The sequence below is a fragment of the Lepidochelys kempii genome, chromosome 22 (genome assembly GCF_965140265.1).
Source record: "Lepidochelys kempii isolate rLepKem1 chromosome 22, rLepKem1.hap2, whole genome shotgun sequence".
Taxonomy (NCBI): domain Eukaryota; kingdom Metazoa; phylum Chordata; order Testudines; family Cheloniidae; genus Lepidochelys; species Lepidochelys kempii.
This window is the reverse complement of record NC_133277.1, coordinates 17,964,372-17,987,677: the sequence shown is the minus strand read 5'-3', so window position 1 is coordinate 17,987,677 and position 23,306 is coordinate 17,964,372. Positions and strand designations below refer to the sequence as shown.

Below are 23,306 nucleotides of genomic sequence, written 5' to 3'. Positions count from 1 at the left end.
ATGTAACAAGCCTGTGTTAAACCAAGCTGAGATTTTCCCCCAGACACTTCACTTAAAGGCACACTGGATTTAAATTAAAACATGAAACAAGTTTTAACAACTACAAAAGATACAGATTTTAAGTGATTATAAGGGATAGCAAACAGATCAAAGCAGATTACCCAGCAAATAGACAAAAATGCAAACTAAGCTTGACATACTAGATAGATTGGATATGAATAAGTAGTTTCTCACCCTGAGTGATGGTACAAGCAGATTCTCAAAGCCCAAGCTGCACTTGCAATCCCAATTACAGCTTGGAATCCCCAGGTTTTTAATACACAGGCTAGAAATCCCGTTAGCCTGGGTCCAGCACTTCCCTCAGTTTAGTCTTTTGTTCCTTTAAGTGTTTCCAGGAGTTTTCTTGTGTGGGGAGTGAAGAACAAGAGATGATGTCACTCCCTGCCTTGTATAGCTTTAGCATATAGCGGGAACTTTGTTCCAAAACTTGGTTCCCAGACCAGTTTGTGGAAAAATACAGACACCCCAAAATGGAGTCCAGAGTCATGTGGCCTGGTCACATGACCTTGTGGAGTCATAGCAGCTATTACTTACAGGCTGTTTGGAGCATTCTCAGGGAGGCTCACCAGGTGGGGGATAAGCTTCTCCTGAGGCCTATTGTTTTCCCCAATGGCTCATTGCCCTGAATAGGCTCTTCCCAACCAGCTATCTAGACTTAAAGCATCTTGCCTAGTGCGCATCCAGGTGTAACTACATTTGAAATACAGATACATAGTCAATATTCATAACTTCAGATATAAAAATGATACATGCATACAAATAGGATAATCATATTCAGCAAATCATAACTTTTCCAATAACATCTCACATGACCTGTCTTATACACAATGCATCATAATTGTGCTATAATCATGTCATCATAATATCACTGTGAAGAATATGGGGTGTAGTGTCACACCCTGCTATGGGTGAAGTTACACCAATAGCACTTCTGTTTGGGAGTAGGATAGGGCCCATCATGCACACTGACGTAGGGTAATTATGACCATAATATGAGAATTCTATACTTAGCACAAATATGCACCTGTGCAGCCGTCCAAGTAGACATCCCATTTCTACATAGCCAGTACACGTGTTTTGATGAACGTCACTGTAATTGTCATTAGAAAGCAAAAGTCTAGTAATGAAGATGTGTGATTTCTTCAACTGGAAGTGAATTAACATTTGCTATTTTAAAATCCTCCCCAGGAACTTTTCCAATAAATGTTGGGAAAAGCACAGCATGTCCTTTCAAGTCCCCAGCCCTGCACTGTTATTTGCTGACATAGGGTTGCATGTAATCCTCTGACTTCCCATTTCTTTGCTTTCCTTTACTGGAAAGGGTTTTAGCACTAACTCAGCATTTGCTATTAGCTGGTTCATGAGCTCATCTCTTTGCAATCATAGCGGGTTATTTTCTTCACTCTCATATTCTGGCCTGCCTTTCTCCTACACTATATATCTGATATGGACTAGTTTTTAAAGCGAATGGCCCTTTTTTGTTGTTCCTCCTCTATATTGTTAAATGTTTTGTGCCTGAATGACAATGGAAGAGGGTTTTAATTTGTTGTAAACCTTATCTCCACTCGCGAGAGCCCACTGGTCTTTAATGCATGCGTATAAAGTGATAGCTGACATTTTAAAGACAGAGCCATTAGTGGTCCCCAACCTTTCTTGTGGGAATAGCATATTGCTATTCCCAGAAGACTGTGGCGGGTGCCAAATACTCCGCTGCCGAAATGCTGCCACAGCGAAGCAGCAGCGGGAAGAAGCGTCACCACTGAAATGCCGCCAGCGCCAAGGTGGGCGCCCTGGTGCCCGTGGACACTGCGTTGGGGACCCCTGCATTAGAGCATAGCTGCATTAGGAGACCATGCTTGTGTGTGGAATAGTGAATTGGTTCTGTTCTCTAGGCAGCTGTTTTTGATGATTAAACAATCGCTCAATAAGATCTTTGGTCTGTTTGCCTTCTGAGATGTCCTTTGAGCGCCGTAGGAGCACAAACATTCTTAGTAACACAACTGTTTAAAAGTAGAGGTGGTATGTGCTTCTGAAATTTATTGCAGCATTTTGCCTCCGTTACTACATTCCTGATGGCTCATTGCACTGCAATAAGTTTGAAAGAATGAAAAACCCAATGATGACGTTCAGCCCTGATCTACTTTGGGAAATTATGGGTCAAAAAAGAGCAATTTAAATTTTTCTGGCTGTATACTTGGTAATGACGACGGTGGTTTTTGGAAGCTTGAAAAGGAAAAAGCAAGAGTTAGCCAAAGCCGGCAGTCTCAAGGACTGCTCTTTAAAAAGGAAAACGTTTGGGATGCAATTTAACTTTCTGCTAAATATTTCCATTTCATCTTCATTACATAGCCACAATATGCACATAAGGTCACATCCTTGTCCCATTAAAGTCAATGGGATCAGATGTTTTAGCAGTTCATTTGCAGACCCTGAGATGGGTTCATAGGCCCATCTCCTGGCAGGATGACAGATACCAAGAAGAGAGTTTTCAATGCTTGATTGCATAGTGACTTGCTCAGTTAAGGTCTTCTGAAGTGTGTTGGGAATACTTGAAATGGCTCCATCACTTTTTATTTCACTATTGTCTGTTCCTTTAGCACTATGTAGATAGTTTGACTTCGTGGATTTCAAAATCAGTCTGAGTTTTCACTAGGAGGAGCTGTTCGTCTCCTGGCTTATTTGACTATTAAGTGTCTCCCACTTTCCTCTGTCTATATGCAGGTACTGCTCTTCCTTATTACTTATCCTGGCACACTGTGCTCCCCTTTCCATGTTCCTTCTGGCTTCTGTCCCGCCCGATTTTGCAGCTGGCTCTTCTTCAATATGCAGGTTCATCAGGCTGTCTCCTCTGCTCCCTGCTCCTGCTTCTCTGTTCACTTGAAGAAAGCAGGTTTTGTATTACTACTTATTCTCTGTTCTGTGCCACTGTTACCACATTTCCAGTCTTTGGCTCACTTACTACCTGTTCTTGTACCATAATGAAGTCTGACCAGAGTCGTGTTCAGGCCTTAAAACATAAGTAATGGAAATGATGCGTTTGTTATTTTTCAAATTATTTTTTTAAGTGCCAAGCCTTTGAGTTATTTTATTCTGAGGAGTGTGGCTGCTTTAAAGCCGTCCTGCCTGTAGCTAAGTCTTTTTATATTTTGGGAGCTGTATGAGCATCTAGGACAACTATCTGAGCGCTGTGCGATTTGTGAGCACAATGGCAGAGCACTTAGGATTGAGCAGTCCAAGACTTTGTCACCTGTGCTCTTAAAAACGAGTCCTGCTGGATCAGTCTTTGGTTTTTAAACCCATGGCTGATTCTGAGTTTTATAAGTTGGAAGAGTATTTTGCCTTCACTGTGCCATGGAGATAACACTGCAGAGACAGATTCCTTGGATGCAAGGCAGGCAGTTATAAGACCCAAAGGCTTTGGGAGGCCCCAGGAGCTTGGTTTTAACCCTAGGGTCAATGGGTTCCTCATGCTGGATTGCATTAGTTCATACAAACTGAGAGGACTGTGAGAGCGGAAGCACTTCTGAATACTCTACTGCTGCTGCATTAGGTTGGTGGCCCCAAGAGTTAGTATCTTTGTGAACGTTCCATGGTTGCTTGTGCTGCCATGAGGCTTGCACTGAAAATGTTGAGTGGCTGATTTTGTCCTAAATTTAGTTTTTGTCTGGTACGATTTCATGTTCAGCTCAGTGAGTGACTATGTCAATATCGATGATAAGGGAACATTTTTTCTGGGCTTCTCCATGTAGGGTTTCAATGCCTCTCCCTTGAGAGCCTCGCAGTCTAGTTTTCCTTTAATAATGTTTTGCAGTTGAATTTCCAATGCTTTTTGCCTGGTAAATTCATACACGCTTGATATGGCTCTAGAATCCAAAAAATAGAGAGCACCATTCCATTGAAAACCACCCTGAAACCCCTCTCTTTTTGGCTGTTGAGAGGAAGACCCCAAAGTGCAATTCTTAGTTTGAAGAGGTATCTTCTTCACCTGAATTGCTGTCTTGAGCTTAAATAACCTTTCTCCTATATAATAATTTGTTTCTCAAATTACTAGGTTAAATTATAGTCTGATCCAAAAGAGCGAGAAAACACTTAAATGTTTTAGAAATTGAAGGAACACTTTATTAGTTGGTAGCAGCACGTATGCTGTGAGCTGGCATGGTTTTTATAATCTGTAAGCTTCATTAGCTTTTGATAATGGAATTGTTAATTATTCCAATTTATTTTGTTTTCGTGTTTCACTTTTTAAGAAATTAGATTATGGTTTTGTTCCACTTCTAATTGTAGTCTGGTTTACACTTCATTTAACTTACTCCCCACATACTTTACATGGTAACAGAAGGTCTGAAGATGGTGCTTGCCAGCTTTCAGCATGCTGTATAGGGTTCCTGAGGCGTTGTTTCTTTTCAGATAAGTAACGGAATATTGTGGGAGTCTTATTACTTCTGGCTCCTTCACCATGAATGTTCCTTTCTTTTGTAGTGTGAAACCTGAGTTGCCCACACTTCTTCTGATGCTCATTATCAATGTGGGGCTACTTTTGTCTTTGAAGCTAAAATAGCAATTCAATGCAGGTGGAGAAGCTGGGTTACTAGCAGTGGAAACGGATGTGCTGTCTCCACAGCAGTGCTGCTCAAAGTGGTGGTCCGCGGACCGGTGCCGGTCTGTGCGCACATTGGAAAAGAAAATTGCCTGTTCCCCCCGCATCAGATAGCTTGAGAAGTGCTGCTTTACAGCAGAAGCAGCTGCAGTGTAAGCTTCCTCACGTTGCCTAGGCTGTACACCTCTGCTTTGCCCTGGAAGTTCCTCCTCTAAGAATGGAGATCTAGTTTATCATTCTTATTGATCCAGCCTGTGTCTTGTTTCCAGAGATTGCCAACAGGAACATTGATTGCGGTGGGGGGCATTTGAGAGAGAGAGTTGTGATTACTTGTTTATCAAGACCTAGGCTGATAGCGCCAACTCCTTACGTAAGCCTCCAAACTGCCGCGAAATAGTAACTAACGAAGGTCACTACAGAACTTAAGCTACATTTTTGTCAGGGACGGGTGGCTCTGTAGGCAGTGGGCTGGTTAGGGTTATATTCTGCACACAGCTACTCTATATGAAAATGTGCCTGAATTCTCCTATCCTCCATCTTCACCTTTCCCACCTGTAGCATCTGTTCATGGACCAAGATAGTATATACTTTAGGACAGGGAGTGTCTCTTTACTACATGTTTGTATGATGAGGTCCTGATCCTGATTAAGACCTCTTTGTGCTAATATCATATATGTAAGTAATGCCTCCATGTCCCACGACAAATCACCTGAGGCATCCCATGGAAATATTGATATGCTCTTGCAGTATATCCCACTGAAAGCTGAGAGTAAAATGTATGGTGTTGAAGGAGTTGGGGAAGGTGAAAGGCAATGATATAGAGCAAAGACTCTTGGTTTGATCAGTGAGTGTTGTTTTCTTATCACAAGCTTTTAAAATCTCATTAGTTTCTCTCTCTGAATCTCACCCACCCACCCCCGGCTTATTATGTAATCTGTAGGAACCTGCGAGTACGGTTAGGACAACCAGGTCAGATTTTCAAAAGGTGCTTAAGTGACTTAGGCAAAGTTCTGTTAGGCTGGTAGGTCACTTAAGCCCTTTTTGAAATCTTACCCACTACCTGTTCTCCAGCCAGAGTACGAATATAGTTCAGTGCCATGCCAGCATATTAGAACAATATTGGGACAGCTGGGGAAAGTAGGTTAATGAGGCTTGAAATGGTTTCTTATGTAAAACAGTGCCATTGATTGACATTTTTCTTGCAACCCTTCTAAGGGAGCTAACGATCCAAAAATCTGTAAGGAGGATTTGCCATTAGACATCATGGAGAAGTCAGTTAATCACCCATTTGAACATTTCATTATGCAGCTCATGAAATGAACAGGCACTCATTAGGGAAATAAAATTTAAGTTTCTAACCTCCAGTATAGATGCAGCTAGGTCAATGGCAGAATGCTTCTCTCAACCTAGCTACCATGGCTTTAAGGAGGTGGAGTTCCTTAAGTGATGGAAAAACCCCTTCCATTGCTGTAGGAAGTGTCTACGCTACAGATTTACAGCGACATAGCTACAGTGCCTTAGCTGTAGCCTCCTCAGTGTAGACATAGGCAGAGGTAAACAGAAGGCTGCACCTCGTATGATCAGTAGATGGTTCACATGGTAGGGAGTCTATCTCATGGTATAGGAACAATGAATTATTGTTTTTCAGGCTGAGGTTTCAGATTAAGTCACAAGCCTCTTCTGACTTGACTTGTGGCAGGGATCAGTATCCATGTCAATGTCTTCTTTAAATTTCAGCATCATTCTGGTTCCATGAGGTGAGAAGCACTTCCTCCCTGTGTGAATTTTCAGTAGTTGTGCTGAACTAAGGAGAGCTAATTCCCTTCTACACTGCTGCCTTCCACCTTCTGGTGTGCTCAAGGTGCCATGCTAAATGGTGCAATGCTTCTTGTCTGTGCCCGGGCTCACTGGCCCACCATTGTGAAAAGAACCTCCTCCACTCCTTTCTTTGGTGGGTAGTTTTTGATGAGACCTGTCATTCTGAGGGAGGGTAGTGTTGGTTGCAGTTGTTTCCCTGTGACTAGGCCTTGGAGGAAGTCTGCTTGGTTGATGTGGTCAGAGCCAGTTTTGCTGTGGTGAAATCCTGAATCATCTGTAATGAGGAAGGAGATTAGGCTGCTGGGAAACGCCAGCATGGGGAAAACCAACTTTATTTGTCTCTTTGAAAATGCTCTTAATCCCCCAAGTATCAGAGGGGTAGCCGTGTTAGTCTGTATTCACAAAAACGAGGAGTTCGGTGACACCTTAAAGACTAACAGATTTATTTGGGCATAAGCTTTCGTGGGTAAAAAACCACTTCTTCAGATGCATGATGGACAAATTACAGATGCAAGCATAAATATACTGACACATGACCCAAATAAATCTGTTAGTCTTTAAGGTGCCACCGGACTCCTCGTTGTTTAAGCCCCCAACTTCCCCCCGCCCTTCTTGCTTCCAGGCTGAGAAAGAACCAAGAAATTTCCCTGTACCAACTTAACCCTCATTGCCTCTTGCAAGCTCCTAGGAGGCTCTGTGTTTTCTGGGTCTGTCGCACAGGTAACTTCCCCCAGACTTTCCCAAGATACAGTGATCGTTTTCTATTATGTACATCTGCTATCGAAGTGTTTGTCTGTGAAGAACCTTCATTTAGAAAGTGCCCAGTCTCTTGTTTAAGGAGAATGTGTTGGTCTGTTGAAGGGCTTTTCCATTGGACTAAATTTTGAGTTCAAGCATTTAAATGACAGCTCTTCTGGCTTGAAAGCATGACACTGTCACCAGCAGAAGTTGGTCCAATAAGAGAGATTATTATCTCACCCCCTTCTCTTGATAGTATCTTGGAACCACATGGCTACCACAGTGCTGCATAGGTCTTCTAGCTGGTATTTTTCTGTGTCCCCTTTGTGACTGCAATTATTTTTTTGTGGTTGATATATTTTTATTAAAGATAGTGTATTAAGCTCACAGCAGTGCAGCTGGGTAATGAGTTCATATCTCACACGTACTGTCGTGTAACATAGCAGACCAGCTCCTGATGTAACCAGTTAGATGATGTCAGAGAGGACAGCATAATAATTCAGTTATTCTTATTTGAGACACTGACCAAAATATACTGTCCATATCTGTCTTGCATTGCGCCATGAAATGTCCAGCAGCTTAACACAGCTGTGCTATATGGCTTTATCAGATTTCCCTAAAGCAGATATATAGCTTCTGAAATGTGACTTTAAAAAACATAAAGCTGCTCAGGAATACTCTACCTAGTCCCATGTACAGTGCTTTCCCTTTAAACCTCTGATAGCTCTCAGTGCTATCTTCAGTGCCACTATCTGAAGAAAGTCCCTCTTCGCCACCCCCTTTTTTTAAGCTTTACAAAAGCTTGTTCTTACTGGGAAAATCCTCTTAGTGAAAAGAATGTCATTGTGAGATCTTTGAATCCCATGTGACTCCTTTAGCTTTCCAGTCTGCCATTCAGCGCTGTCCTCTTAACCACATATTGTCGGCTTATCAAAAGTGTAACTAATGAAAATCTGCACTGCTCACATATTTGCTGCACAACATAAGTTACTCTTCTGAAGAATGCTGCAAGCCTAGAACATGACAGCAGCAATTTGTCACCTCATTAATCACAGCTTGTTAGTGCCCTGCAATTTTAGCAAGTGGAGAAAGGGGCCTAATTTTTTTCCATTTCACCCGTCCCTCAGCTCTAACTCCATTTCAGGCAGCCACTTCTAATCCTAGTCACCAGATTGCTTTGCCGGACATTGTCATTTCTAGCAGGAGTGACTTTTGAAACCAGAGCTGGAATTGTTTGTGTGTGTGTGGCGGACTTGCCATTCCATGTGACCCTGAGACCTGAGAATCTGCCAACAGCTTGCCCTGGGTTGTCTGCCATTTTTGCTGTAATAGACACCCTCAGTGACTCTAGGGCATTACTTCAGATTTTAAATTTTAAAATAGTGCGGTTGTGTAAAGTAAAGAATTCAGTACCTAGTTAAGAGACACCCTCCCCCATCCCACCTCGGCTTCCCAGCGATCCAGTGCTGTGATGTTTCTAGATAAAGCACTTACTCTTTTATTCTTTGAAATCCGTAACTTCAAAACTCCAGAGTCTATCAGATTGTCAGGAGTGACCCTTAATAGAACTATGTCCTGACTGCCAGGCTGCAATTCAGATCTCCAGGCTGTGCTTTGAGTCAGGAGGGGACTTACGAAACTTCATAAGAAAAGCAAACCTTTTTTGAGGTGTATGAACCTTTTGGTGAATTGGACAGGTTTGTTCAGTCTTGATCATTTCTCACTACGTTAACTTTCTCCCCACAACAGTCCCCATAGAGACTGAGGGGAGATGACCTCCTCCTGGGCTTGTCAGTGTGAAGGTAGCTGGCTGGCCCACTGGGCCATCTTAATTCTAGGGAATGGACAGATGGTATTGTACTGTCTACCCCATCCTCGTGAATTCTGAAACCACAGCACCAGGTGAGATCTTTAGAAAGGTGTGGTGGACGTTCAGACTTTGGGGACATGGAGGTATGGTGGGTGCAATTACTATGAAACTGAGTGGCTTTAACCAGTAATAGTTTTAAGCAGAAAACTGTAATCTGTATATTTTTTCTGAGGAACTTTAAAAATGTACACTTGAAATTTCTATTCCAGAAATACAGTAGAACCTCAGAGTTACCAACTGAGCAGTCAACACACACCTCGGTGGAACCGGAAGCACGCAATCTGGCAGCAGCAGAGACACCCTCCCCTCCCCCCAAGCAAATATAGTACAGTGCTGTGTTAAATGTAAATTACTAATAAATTAAAGGGAAAGTAGCATTTTTTCTTCTGCGTAGTAAAGGTTCAAAGTCAATGTTCAGTTGTAAACTTTTTGGAAGAACAACAAAAACGTTTTGTTCAGAGTCACAAACAACCTCTACTTCAAAGGTGCTCAGAACTCTGAGGTTCTACTGCATATGGAACAGTCAAGTAGTTTTCATAACAGATGGAAGAAAAGGTTTAGGGAACATCCAGGTGACTGGCTGAGTTAACGTTTTGCTAATTATTATTATGATTATGTTTACTATAAATTATAGCTCATTTGCTGAGCAGTGCTGATGTTCTTGCTGCTGTACAGGACACGCAGACATGTTCCTGCCTAGTGGACCTTAAAGTCGGACCCCTGTTCTCCTGGGGTATTTTGGATTCTCCTCTTCATCTGGCTGTTCTTTCTCTTTTGAAAAGTGCTTTTCCCATGATGGAGCAAGTGTTCAATTCCAAGGTAGCAAATGTCCTCCGTTAGGCATGTTCTTCAGTGTTTTAAGCCTTATGTTTACATGCCTGTTTACAGTTTGCTATGGTAACATTCAGTTCCACATGAAATATGAGTCTGTTGCATTCAAGGTGCAAATGCCAGAGTAAAGCCCTTAACTCATGTCGCCTGTAGTGGTGCATGGATGTGAAATTTCGTGCACACGAATCCCTGTAGCTGTTCAGCTAGCAGTTATTTATCCTGATTCAAGGATCCTAAGTCACTGTGGAACATACTCTCAGTATGTTTTTACACTTTCCCCCTGTTTCCCCCACATACATCTCATTCATTCCCCTTTCCAAAGCAGCCGCTGCCCCCAGGGCCTTTTTGCTTTTAAATCAGAGCTAGTAAGGGTGATACTACTGTTTGCTACCGAGTGTTGTGCATGCAATTATAGGGCTGTTGTGTAACGCTGAGACTTAAAAGCTCTGCCTCTTGTAGGTCGGGGACCAGGGTGAGCTTTCGCGAGCAACAAACAAAGTTGTTCTATCTTATGTAGCTGCGCTCATGGGACTCAGGAGCGTCTTACTGACGGAATGTAGATTTTGAAAGAGCCTGCAATCCATTTCCCCCCCTTCCTCTCTCCACAACTGATAGCAGCATTTGGTAGGAATATGCAGCTCATAATGTGATGGGTATCTTGTTCTCTGGCTTCCCAGATTACTTCCAAATAGTGAATGTGTTTCAGATCTTGTGCCAGTGCAGTTTTTGTCCATTGATATGGCACGGCCCAGTATGTGAAACACTTGCCCTCTAAGTGAATGTTGTAGTCTACTACAAACAAGCTGTTGTGTAGTTGGGATTTCCAGGTTCTCCTGTTCACGGTTTTTGATTATTTTTAATGTAGTTAGGTAAGTCACGTCTCCCCAAACAAGCACTTCTGTGTGGTTTTAACATTTTTGTAAAACATTGAAATGAAATCCAAAATGGGGCTTCTTGGTATCTTGCTACTCCCTGGTCTAACAGCCTCCCAGCAAAGGGGCAGGGAGGAATCCATTGCGCTTTCTGAAGCCCAGTCATCCCAGGAATGAGTTCCTGGCCAAAATGAGGAATCTGCAGAGAATGTTCAGTATTGCAAAAAAAAAAAAAAAAAAAGTGACATTTGGTCTGCTGTATGGCTGAGGTCTGGTTTTTAATCAAACCTCGGGAACATCCTTACAAAGGTGTTGCTATGTGTGTTTCCATGCCACTCTGACTTGGCGGCTTATGGTATCTACCCTTCCTTGACATTGGCTGTCTTTGTAAATAACACTATAGCAAATCAAAGAAATATCACCACAGATTATGTTGTACTGTGGTTCTTTTCTAGTGTGAAATGCCAGCTCTAAACAAGAAAATTTGTTGGTGGATCCCCAAATCATGGATTCGTTTTTGCTCATCTTCTGTTGGCACGCTGTAGCTGTCACTCTTGCATTGCCAAGTGTCCTGGTTATTTTTTTTAGTAGGGGCGGAGTTTTGGTTAGCATGGACCATGCATATTTTGTGTGTGGATGTGTGCTGCGGAGGGTTTTGACTCGCAGCATTGCTACAGATGCCTGCAGCATCTGTCTGTGGTATTCCTTTCTGTCTTTGAGAGCAGACTCCATTTTGCTCACCCTTTTACTCTGGCCTGGTTTGTGGATAGTGATGCGGTGAGAGCTAGCTTTTCTCTCTTCAGACTATAGCAGTGTGCAGCTGCTCAAACAGTTTGCAGAACAGACATCTGTCCTTATCCAGGTGCTTTCAATTAAACAATCTGTTTCCATGTATGATGGACACACATTGCTCTCATCCGATCAAAGCCCAGTCCCTTTACTGGCACTCTTTAAAAGAGCTTTTTAATTTTTCCAGTGTAGCTCAATATTTTAAAAATGTAGTTCAAAACTGGGAAAATGAAGTGTTACTTTTCATGAAGTGCCTGCCTATTTTAGTTCCCTGGCATATTTGTGTAGCCAGCACTATACCCTTGTTGGGTTTCCACAGGCAAATCCCTTGAGGGCTAGAGGGGAAGTGTTTCATGATGGGTGTGTTCTTTGGCTTCAGACAATAGACCTGACTCTTGTGTCTGATCTGAACCTTGAGCCTTGTGTGCTCTGTCTACATGTTACTACTGGATCAGATAAGTAGAAAGGAGTTCAAGGGAAGAAACACTACTTCTGTATACATAGACAAGCATGGGACTTTTTAGAAGACACTTTACTCTGGCATTCAAAAAATTAACTTTGTTTTCACCTAATGACTTTTTTTCATTGTTTAAAAATAGCTTAACTTTTTAATGAGCACCTATTAAAATGCCAGGCATGAGATTAAACAGATTTTCATCGCAAACTAAATGTTCTCCATCTAAGCAGAAAACATATCCATCTTTTAGAAGCTGATGGATCATTCACATTGTCTTTGATGCTAGTTTCATAACAATGAAGACCCAGTTTCTATGCAGTTGGGCAGCGTGATCAAACATATCACAGTGTCTAGGTCTAGAGCTGGCATGTGAGCTTAGATAGCTTCTGTGGAGTAAAGTGGATGCAGAGAGTGAAACTCAGGCTTCTGTAACAAGAAGATGGGGATTCAGACTAGTTTGAATGAGGCTAGGGAAGAGGGCAGCTTATGTGTCCATCTCCGACCAATATGCTTTGGATTGTGCAGGTGATGATATTTGTGGAGTTTCATCTTTTGGAATGTGATGCACTGTTACCTTAAATACCGGCACATATAGTTGGTGAGGCTTGCTGCAGAGGAGCAGTTTAACACCACTGCAAAGAAGTGATGGGGAAGCAGAGGAAAGGAGGCTGTCTGGGGTGGAAGCAAAGGCATTCTTTGTGATATGGAATTTTTAAAGATCAGCTGGATGGAGGTGTAATAAGGTTTGCTAAATTAGAAACGTTAAAAACTGTAGGTTGCACTTCATGAAAAAGTATCCTACCTGAACAATTAAGTGTCCAAACACTTAACTAACTGGCAACTGCCTACAGTGGGATTTTTACAAACCATCCTGTCCTTGCTGATGTTCACTACTCCACTTATTACATGTAGTAGGGTAATATTTTGTTATGCAAAAAAAAGCACAAAGTAAATTGCACTGCTGTCAGTTTCCTTCTGTGTGGGTTTCTGATGGATGCTTCAGTTGATCATGAATTAATAATCTTTTTGGGAAAACACTAAGATCAAGGAAGGCTTTTTTGTTATTGTCTGCTGAGGTTTTTTTAAATTAAATAAGCCTCCTATCTCCCACCCCCATTTTACATCCTTTCCCCATGGTTTCTGATGATGGGCATTGGAAGGTACCAGTGATTTTTCTCTGGCACGCTGAACTTCTTGGCTGTGCTTTACTGCAGGTGGAAAAGTTTTGCTGGCTTGACCCTGCCAGTCATCTGTTCTCAACTTTGCTTTGATCAAAGCTGGCAAAGTTTGCTGGTTCCTTACAGTTTTCTCACTGACTTCCTACCCCTTGAAGCCTCTCCCACTTCTATACTGAAGCGTTATTCATAAAAATGAATTAAAATAATCCTACTTCTTGGGAGTGTGAAGATTGAGCCTTCCCATCTGAATTATTATTCCCCGGCAAAATTTTATGTTAAAGTAGAGTTAAAGATAAGAGTAAAGATCAGTAGTTTAGGGTAAAATATATTGCAGGGATGTTGTAATGATCCCAAAACTAAGCATTATAAACAGGAAATTCACTATTAAGGGTCAACATAAAAGAAATCAAACATGCTAAGATAAGGAAATGCACAATTAGGGCACCCCAACAAACTTAACTTTGCCTTGTACTGACCCTGTGTCATAACTGTGTGATTAAGACATTGTCAGTGTTTGTGGTCCCAGATAAGATTAAACCAATTTTTATGGGTTCCTTAAATTATTTTCTTTCCCTCCCCCCCATTATAGTTCAGGGATTTGGTAATTATGTGCACCCCTGGTTCAAATCCAGTCCAGATCGGGGGTGACTGAGCATTGCTGGTGGGTGAAGTGTGTGTGTGTCTTGCACTGTCGCTGCCTGTGCGGTTCCTGTTCTGTTGACAAACAGGATTTCAGTGTTCAGGCTGAGTTGGGCACCTTTCGTCAGCACTTAACCAGGCAGCCTTGCTGCTTGTATGTTAATTAAGATGCGGTGTCGACAAGCTGAAAGTCATCTTTTGACTTGTAAACTGAACAAATGGCAGCTGGGAATTTCTGGGGACTCAATCCAGGATTCCAGGAAGCTGCTTTTCCAACTAGTTGCTGATGCTAGGGTGGGCATTCAGATACTATAGGAAGAGGGGAAAATATGAAACGTCAAGATCAGCATTGCACACTTCAGTGGCATATGTACTTTTTTCTCATTAACAATCAGAAAATTAAATACATCTCCTGCATGTTGATGGAGCATAGTCGGTACTAAAGTGGGAGAATTTTTCTGAGTCAGCTAGACAATTCTTAAACTGGGAGCTCTTTGGGACAGGGACCATATGTTTGTTCTGTGTTTGTGCCTAGCACCAAGGGGCACTGGTCCTTGATGAAGGCTCCTACACAGTATGGTGATACAAATAATTAAAATTAATTCTGAATAGTCACTAAGTGAGTGACCCATTTCTTTCTTTCTTTGCCAGGTTGCTATAAAGATCATTGACAAGACCCAGCTGGATGAAGAGAACCTCAAGAAGATTTTTAGAGAAGTTCAGATTATGAAGATGCTCTGCCACCCACATATCATCAGATTATATCAGGTATGAGCATTGTATAATGGGCTCTTCCCTCCCGGTGCGGGCTGTGCTGCGGGCTGTGCTACAGGCTGACCCTGTGCAGTAGTGTCACATATAGGGCGGTCTCTATACTTTCAATAGAGTAAAATGTGGAAAAAAAAATCTTTATTTTCAGGGTTAGAAAATACCTTGATTTTAACCCCCCCCCTCCCCCCCCCCCAGTCCCTGTGTTTCAGTAGCTCATCCTCTGTTTTACTGGAAGATCAAATGTCCTCTGAGGGCAGCTGGTTTCCGTTTGTTTATGGCTATTGTGCGCCTTTTAGTTTCCCAGTTTAGACCAGCTGTGTTGTCCTCAGTGGATGGTGATCAGGGACAGTAATGGTGGTAACATCACTTCTGTATTTTGTTGCAGTTTTTTCTCCAGCTTTTCTGACTTTCCTTACTTGGGGAAACAAAAGCACCAGGGAAAGGTCCCCGCTGCACGCAGTGTGGATGAGCGCCTCGGGTCTGTGCAATGGTGTGGGTTTGTACACACTGCTTTGGAGGTGCCACTCTCACTTAAGGGTCAAGTAGGACAGCAGAGGGGATCCAGTCCCTTTGTGGAGGCCAGAAGTGATGTGGCACCCAAGTGAAGTGAGTGGAGAACTAATTGGGGACTAAACCCTTGGTGAAACTTTAAATGTCTTGTAAATGGTCCTGGACCTCCTTGATCAGGCCGTTAGTGACATGTGGAAAAGAACTCCCTTCCCTGTATCCTGCCAATATTGCCTGTTGGTTGACAGGCTGAAGCGGAACTGCCTTTCACCTACAATCTGCTGAGCTGAAGATGCAGAAATAGAATCAACAAGTAGGATCCCTTTATTTCCTGCTTTAAAAACAGTGGATTAAATTGGAAAGCAGAGAGAGCTTCTGCATGAGCCAATGGACTGTACTGTCACATTTGCCTGTCTGCCATTCCTGAGGGCTGGATCATGAAGTGGGGAAAATGCTGTTGTCTTCTCAGGCTGGGCATGCGTTAAGGTTAGCCTAAGAAGGGACTGGCTTGCCAGAGATGCGTTAGAACCCAAAGTCTGCTGTGGTGTCTGTAGCTACTTGTCTCTGCTGGCTGGCAACACAGTTTGAACATTTGGGGTATCAGTTGCAATATTTAGGGGGCTTATTTCCCCTGTGATTTAATGGGGGGCTCTGAATGTTTGCCAAGAAGAGAGGACACCATGCGCATCGGTGGAGACTGCCCTCCCCTAGAAACAGCTGCTGTCTGGTGGAGGCAGAGCTGCTTCTAGTTCATGTCTCACTGCAGTCAGTGGCTATTTAGACTCAGAGGAACTAAAACTGAGAATCTTGGGTGAAAAAGGTTAATGACTTGGTATCTGGGCCAAAGAGCCAGGTGAGAGCTGCCTGTGACAGCCGTTGGGAGAATTGTGCAGGGTGACAATGCACAGGCAGTTTTGTCTCTGGAAGAGCTGGAGTCTAACACTTGTTTGAGTCAAAAGCTCTTGTCAACCTATTTTATGCAATAGAAAGCCCCAGGCAGAATACTCCAAGAGATGGCAACAATGTCTCCGCTCCGCCAGAGTGAGAACAGAGCATCCTCTGTGTGGTGTTTTTCAGCTGGCTGTTCTAAGGGGTGCTTTTTCCACAGAAGTTTTATTCTGATTTTTGAAATGGTGCATGGTTGTTATAAAACACCTGCTAAACCTGAAATCAAAGCCCTCTTGTCATTAAAGCCTTTCCTCCCCAGCCGTTCACTAAAGATCTGACTGGCACATTTCTTTAGGTTTGTAACACTCAAAGCCAATAAATGCAAGAGGAGAAGGTGTCTCCCTTATCTGAAAAAATGTAAGAGACCAGGTTTGCCTGGAAACAGGAAGATGTAAAAAACACCCATATGTTTCGTTTGCACACATGTGGAATAACTGTTAAGTGGTAACTGTAAACCACATCACATGACAATTGAGTAAAGTTGGATAGCACTTTCTGAATCTAAGGGCTTGTCTCTGCTACACTCATTTATTAGCTTTTCTGGGAAAAGAAACAAAACCTGCTGGTTAAAGAGCTGCAATTGTCCAGATTGGGCATCTTTTTTTTAATCTGAAGGCTGCATGTTTCAAGCCCAAAGTGCTTAGTGTCTCTCACACCATGAGAGGAACTGTCATCCCAAATGTGGCTGACTATTTAGACTTTGTGGAAAAGTTAAACCCAATCAAAATGTTTTTATGACTTTAAAAATCCTGCAGAAACATGGATGTTAAACCAAGCTCACCTGAAGGGTTTGCAGTCCAACTGTTTCAGCATTGAGAACTGGAAAATGAAACTGACTTCCTTAATTTTTGTTGTTCAAGTTTCAAGCAATGTGTAAAATTAATAGCATAATTGAGGCTTGGAAAATTTTCCAGAGACCAGCTTGCCCAAGGACTAGTCTTTGAAGCCATGGTGAAAAGGTGTGCTGCCCTGCCCATAAAAGCTACTGTTGCCAAAGCCAGGGCTTTGCAATTTACAATAGTAACAGATCAGTGTATTGCATATCATCATGTGTCGCCAGCCAACTTCCTGTTTAATAAACATTTGAAAGGTAGCTTTCTGTCTCTGGTCTTTCTTAGGCCAACTGTTCCAGTTGGGCGTCTCTCCATGCTTTCTTATCAATCCTAGGAGAAGGGGGTTCACAAGTACGACCATGACTTAGGAGTACAGGTCCATGGGAAGTCGATAGGATTTGTACTCCTAAATCAGTCAAATGCTTTTGAAAATCCCACCCTTGGATCTTGCTACAATGCTTTGAGTGTAATGCTCCCTCTTTCCCTTCACATCCTTATTTCCCTCTCCTTCCTTCCACTTCCCTGGAGATCTCCCTCTCTGTTTTGTGCAAATGCATTAATACTGAAATCCTCTTGGATTTCTGGGGAAGTGGAAGGAAGGAGAGGGAAATAAGAACAGAGAATTACTTTATAATTTTTTTAATGTATCCCCTCAATCGCTTGCCTTTACCGACATCCACCAGCTTACCCATGTGGACTCACCCACACATACGCACTCGTGGGCACACTTCAAAGCTTGCTGCTAGAAGATCCGTTCCCTCCCGTTAAACGAGTAGTGGCAACTGGGCTGCTTCACTTTCTGACCCTCGTCCTCCATTCTGAGCAAAAAAGCAGCTGCTCCAGCCACTTTTCTCCCTGGCTTTCCTTTCCCTGGCCTAAAATAGCAGTAGTGGCTCAAGGCTGCTTTGTCCTCTTCTTCTACACATCCCTCCTCTGAAAGGATCACTGCCCCTATGCCCATCTGCACCCAGGCTTGCCCCTTCCCTCATGAGAAGGAACATGGAGCTCCAGCCCCTCGGCTTTGTGTCCCTGCTCTGCCTACTCCGCGTTCAGGTAGGTGAGTGTTTTGAGCCCTGAGCATGAATAGCTAAAAGAACATTTAGATTGGAATCTTCTCTTAGTATTAATGCTCTTAGTGTCGATAGAGGTCAGGAAATTGGCCTGTTTAAAACACATTATTTTGGGCCATGCTCTTAATGAAACTGAAATCCCTTCCCTCACCTCGGCTTGTTTTGGCATAGTCTGGTATCACCAGGGCAGCTACCTCTGCCGGCTCCCATCGGCCGGGGTGATGTTACCATGGTAGGGCCAAAGAGAAACTTTCCGTGACCTGGCCATCTATTCTATGGCTACTAGAGCAAGTCAGCTTTCTAGTGGAACTATCTGACCTTTCCTGGGGACTAATTTTGGCATTTTAATTGACTTGCTGAAAACAGGAGAACCAGTCTTGATACTGTAACTGGCCTTCATTTGTTGGAGAGCTCCGTGTGCATCCAGAGCCCTGGAAGGCTTGTATAAAGATTGGCATTGTCTTTTCGCTTAAATGTGAAGGTTCCCTAGAGCAAAGCTCTTAAGCCAGTCACTTTTATGATGGATAGATCTTGAGTCATTTGAAAGTCACTTACTAATTCTGGAGGTAGTCCTTCCTTTAGAAAAAAGTATTCCTAGTTATTTGAGTGTTTCAGAGTGATGAATGATTAATACCTAAGGTGAACTTTTCAGTCTTGGCAGCCCAGAGATGTCTCTGAGGTTCTTGAAACAAGTGGAGACTAGCAACTGAATATTTTGTGGGTGGGATGCAGAAGGATTTAAGTAGTGTTTAAAATAGTCCCTTTAATAATCATTCTTATTTTTCCCCTCCCCACCCCTGCCATTGCTCTCTAAAGCATTGGAATCCACTTTTTTTTAATTTGCTGAAAGCAGTTTGTATCAAAGTTACAAGTAACAAAAGAAAATTCCAATTAGCTTCATTTCCTTTTGCACTGGGCAGTCTCTTTAGCTGTCACTTTGTATCCTTGTTTGTCCAGGTTATGGAGACGGAGAGGATGATTTATCTGGTGACCGAATATGCTAGCGGAGGGGAAATATTTGGTAAGTATGTTTATTGCATTCTTTAATCTGATATTATACTTGGTCAACTACAGTAAGCTGAAAATAGCTGCCTCCTATCTGTCCTTCAGCCCTGGAAACTTCCATTGACAAAGAAATAAAGAATAAAATCATTTAACTTGCAGGAAAAAAAAGCCATGCCATTTAAAAGGGCATCATCTCCATGTTTTCTCAGGGGGTGGGAGGGGTTCATTCTTATAGAGGCAGTTCCGTTTTTCTTCAGCTGCATGCTGACACTTGAGATTAAAGGTATTGCATAGTGGTTTCAGAACTGCCTTTTAAAGAGGTGCTAAAAACGTCACTTCCTGGCAAGCTGTCATGTGAGATTCTTGGCTGCAGCTGTGATTTTGGTGTTTGATGTTAGTGACGTCTAAGCTAACAGAAAAGGAGTACTTGTGCAGCTCTGCAGTCTTTTATACTTCAAATCATATGATTTCTGAGATTTCTCATATTTTTGTGACCCGTTAGCCTTGCAATCTAGAGCCTAGAAGCGTCCATTTTAAAACTCCGTTTTTTGCTAACAAAGTTCTAGTTGTTTTCTTGACTAGTGTTTGTCTGAAAACCATATTATATAACCGTCTTAAAATCACAAAATTGTTTTTTACAATGATGACTAATGAAACACCTGATGGTATTTTACTCACATGTCAAAGTTCTTTGCCCCAGATAACTGAGTCAGTATTTTGCAAGGTTGGTCTGTAGCAGTTTAGCTAGCATGAGTCTCAGAAAAAATCCTTGTTCAGTTTGGTCAGGAAAACAGGTCCAAAAATCACACTAATAACTTTGTTTAAACCCAGTTCTAGGTAACGTTGTTCTCATCTCGGTGTGGAGTGAAATCTAGAGACACGTCTGCTAAAGCCAAAGACTTCTCTTTATTTAGTCTTCACTGACTTGTTCCTGTTCAGTCAATACTGAGGTTATTCTATCTCCTTTAACGTCAACATTCATGTTTGCCATAAGATAAGAAAAGGCTCTGACTTTGCTGGAGGAGATGTTGCTGTGTAACAAAGGACAAAGCTCTTTATGAAGCAGGGATTCACCAATTCACAGCAAAGTCATTGTGGCAAAATTACAAACTTCATCTGAAAAGTTCAAGTCCTAGTTACGCCAGCATAAAAGCACCTCCTGGGGGCTGAAATCTGCTAAATGCTATACAATTCTTTCCCATTTTATCCTGAATGTTGTTCCTTTTACCTGGATCCCAGGAAAATGCTTTTATTTGAACTCCTGTCGTATGTGGAAGGGCTATAATGTGTGGTAAGCAATAGCTGCTGCCTGAACAGCTTCCTTGCTATTCTTGTACATGTCAGAGAGGGAAGGCAGATGTTTCAGCAGCAAGTAAAGCAATACTTGGCACTTCTATAGTACTTGTTATCCAAGGATCTCAAAGTCCTTGTGGGACTCTTGGGATGTAGGCAAGTATTACTTGCTGCCTACAGCCGAGGAAGCTGAGGCACAGAGATCTTGAATAAATCACTGTGTGGCCTTGGGATGTTGACTGAGACAGTACTCTGGTCTGTGCATTGTCCCCTGCTCTAACTGCTAATCTAGACAATACTACATCCTTTAGAGAAAGCAAACCAAAAATCTGTGGGTACGTAACCAGAGACTTGAACGATAAATAGCTGGTAACAGTTCTGGTAACCTAAAAAGCGCCTTTAAAAATAAATAAAATAAAAAGTCTAACATCGTGACATTTTCTAAATGTCTTTGTAATTAATAGCTAATGACTCAGTAATAATGGAAGAAACTACATCCATTACTTCTCCCATTATACTCCACTGCTCCTTTGATTCCTGCTTCTCCAAAGAAGGGGCAACTTAAGTAGGGAAGAAGTTATAACTGATAATCAACAAGTATAGATTGTCTGAAAACCTAACTTTGTCCGGCTGAGCCTTCTGTTATCTCTCCAATGCAGCAATTTTCAAATTGGGGGTGGGGGGCACAGCAAGCCTTCTAATTCATGATGGACAGGTGGCTGGGCCAAACTTGCGTGAGTGGCGTTGAGACTGAGTGACAGATTTGGGGTGTTTTTATAGTACCACTTGACTTACATTTTGATTTAGGCAACCTGCCTGGTCTCTGGTGTAGAAACACATTAGCAGCGCTAGGTGGCAGTATCCTTCTCACTATTATTAAGCGGCAAAGAGTCCTGTGGCACCTAGACTAACCTAACAGACGTATTGGATTCACCCACGAAAGCTTATGCTCCAACATGTCTGTTAGTCTATAAGGTGCCACAGGACACTTTGCCGCTTTTACAGATCCCGACTAACACGGCGACCCCTCTGATACCTGACTATTAAGGTGGGTGGCAGACTCCAAGTTTAAAAAAAAAAAAAAAAAAAAAACCCGCAAAAGTGGGGGCATGATTCAAAAAATGGTTGAGAACTCCTACTCGAAATATAAGTTGCCATTAATTAAGGAGTGTCGGATGCCCCATAATTCTGCAAACTTGTGAAGTTCAGCTTACTCTTTGTAGGAGGTGCTAATGACAGCACAGTATTGTGTGTGTTCTTCACACGCACACAGTGGGAGGCTTTGCTTTTCTGTGGATCACTGCAAAGAGGTAAAATATCTCTTTACTCCCTTCCTCCTGTTGAATTTGGCAGATATAATCCAAGTATTTCCCTTTTATCCAGAACTGTGTACGTACTAGCAAGCTCATATGCAGACTTGGAAGAATTCTGTTGGCTACAAAAATAGCCCTGTAAGTAAATAGAAAGTGAAAATCTAATTGTTTTCTAAAATATTTCATGCTGTAGTAAATTCAGATAATTAGAATTGCTAATTTACAATACATTGCCCCGTACTATATCCTCACTTGTGGCTGACAGCAGATGAATTCAGTAGTCAGTTATGTACTAGACGGTAAATGTCAATTTCTACCTCTATCTAGTAGGTTCTGGCAGTTTTCAAACTTCACACAAGGTCCATTAACTCCAACTTTATATCTAAGAGAGTGAATCCCAGCAAAGTTTCCTAAGTAGCCAGTGAGACATTTTGTTCTAACATGAGAAGCAATTTATTGTGTGTGGGGGGAGGGGCGGGGAACCAAACAGAAGCCCATGTGGAAAACAATCTTTCCTTGCAATCATTAGCATTTACAACTCTGAAGAGGATCTTGCGTCTTCATTTTGTCAAGAGAAATAGTCTGTGTACTGTGGGCTGCCTTCAAATCCCTTTATGCTCTGTGTTTTGAGAGCTGAGGCTGGAATTCTGAGGCTGGAAATCAGAAGGTGTAAAACAGAACTTTTTGTAGGCAAAATTTGCTTACCAGGTTTCCTTTCATTCAAGTATCTGCCGTTTTTGGAGTCATGAACATCTTTGGAGGAGTCTTCCTTCTCACAACAGCTATAGTGATAACTCCCTGCTATTCATTTACAGTGAAGCTACTGTAAAAAGACTAAGATGTTTTTGGAGAAGGGGAAAGGTTTCACTTATTCAGTGTTTAAAGTGACTTTTAATTTCCGTTGGTAATCCAGCCAAAATATGTGGGTAAGCAGGCTCGGAATAGGCTGCATGCTTGCAGTCCTAACATGATCTCAAGAGCTACGCTTCCTTCCTGCAGCCGTATGAGTAGAATATTTTTCCATGCACATAACATGGCAAAAATCACAGCAGGGTACATTGGTGGAACAGCCTCATCAAGAATCACATCTACTGTTGTGCAACACCAAGGAGACCCCCTCTGTGCTAAATGTCCATGTTGTGAGATTTTTGATCGCTTGTTTGATGCTTTCTGAGTATCTGTGGCCATACAAGCTAGGTTTTAAAGTGAAACCATTGCACTGAACCCCCAAATAAGGGGGCATAATGTTCTGTATTCAGAAAATTTCAAGAAAGAGAAATCTTGCTCTATATAAGGATCATTTCTGTTGCATAATGTCTGAGGTATTGCATAATACATGTCTGCATACTGGAGGTTTTTCTGTATGTAAAGTGACTTGAAGTGATTTTTGAAGTCTTTATATAGATTTTGAGACGTTTTCCAAAATGTAACATTTTACACAAAGTGAGCATAGGATGCAATTCTTGAACTGGAAAAGGGGTAATAAGTTCTGTAAATGGGTATGGCTCGAAAGGGCGTCAGTATTCAAGAATGTCAAAATTCAAAGCTTAGCTTTTTTTTGTCCTTTATTAGCTCTTCTGAACTATAGTCCTGGCTAGCCCCAGCCAGAGCTGCTGTACTTGTTGACTTGAGCTTTCATTAGACAGGCTCAGTCTGTTCTGAGAAGCCCTCCAAATGGCCCACATGTAAACGAGGTCTTTAATTCAGCTGAGATTGA

At 42.2% G+C, this 23,306-nt stretch overlaps 1 protein-coding gene across 14 annotated transcripts in view; it reads left to right on the top strand.

Annotated features, from left to right (window-relative positions):
- SIK3 (SIK family kinase 3) overlaps nucleotides 1-23,306 on the top strand; it is a 154,480-nt gene that overhangs the window by 70,377 nt on the left and 60,797 nt on the right. For 13 of the 14 annotated variants that reach the window (XM_073320975.1, XM_073320974.1, XM_073320972.1 and 10 more), the window contains 2 exons: nucleotides 14,501-14,617; nucleotides 18,936-18,999. In XM_073320975.1, the coding sequence (XP_073177076.1) occupies nucleotides 14,501-14,617; nucleotides 18,936-18,999 (181 nt within the window). Of the gene's footprint in view, nucleotides 1-9,878; nucleotides 9,903-14,500; nucleotides 14,618-18,935; nucleotides 19,000-23,306 lie in introns of those variants that run through there. The other variant, XM_073320973.1, reaches the window with a different exon arrangement.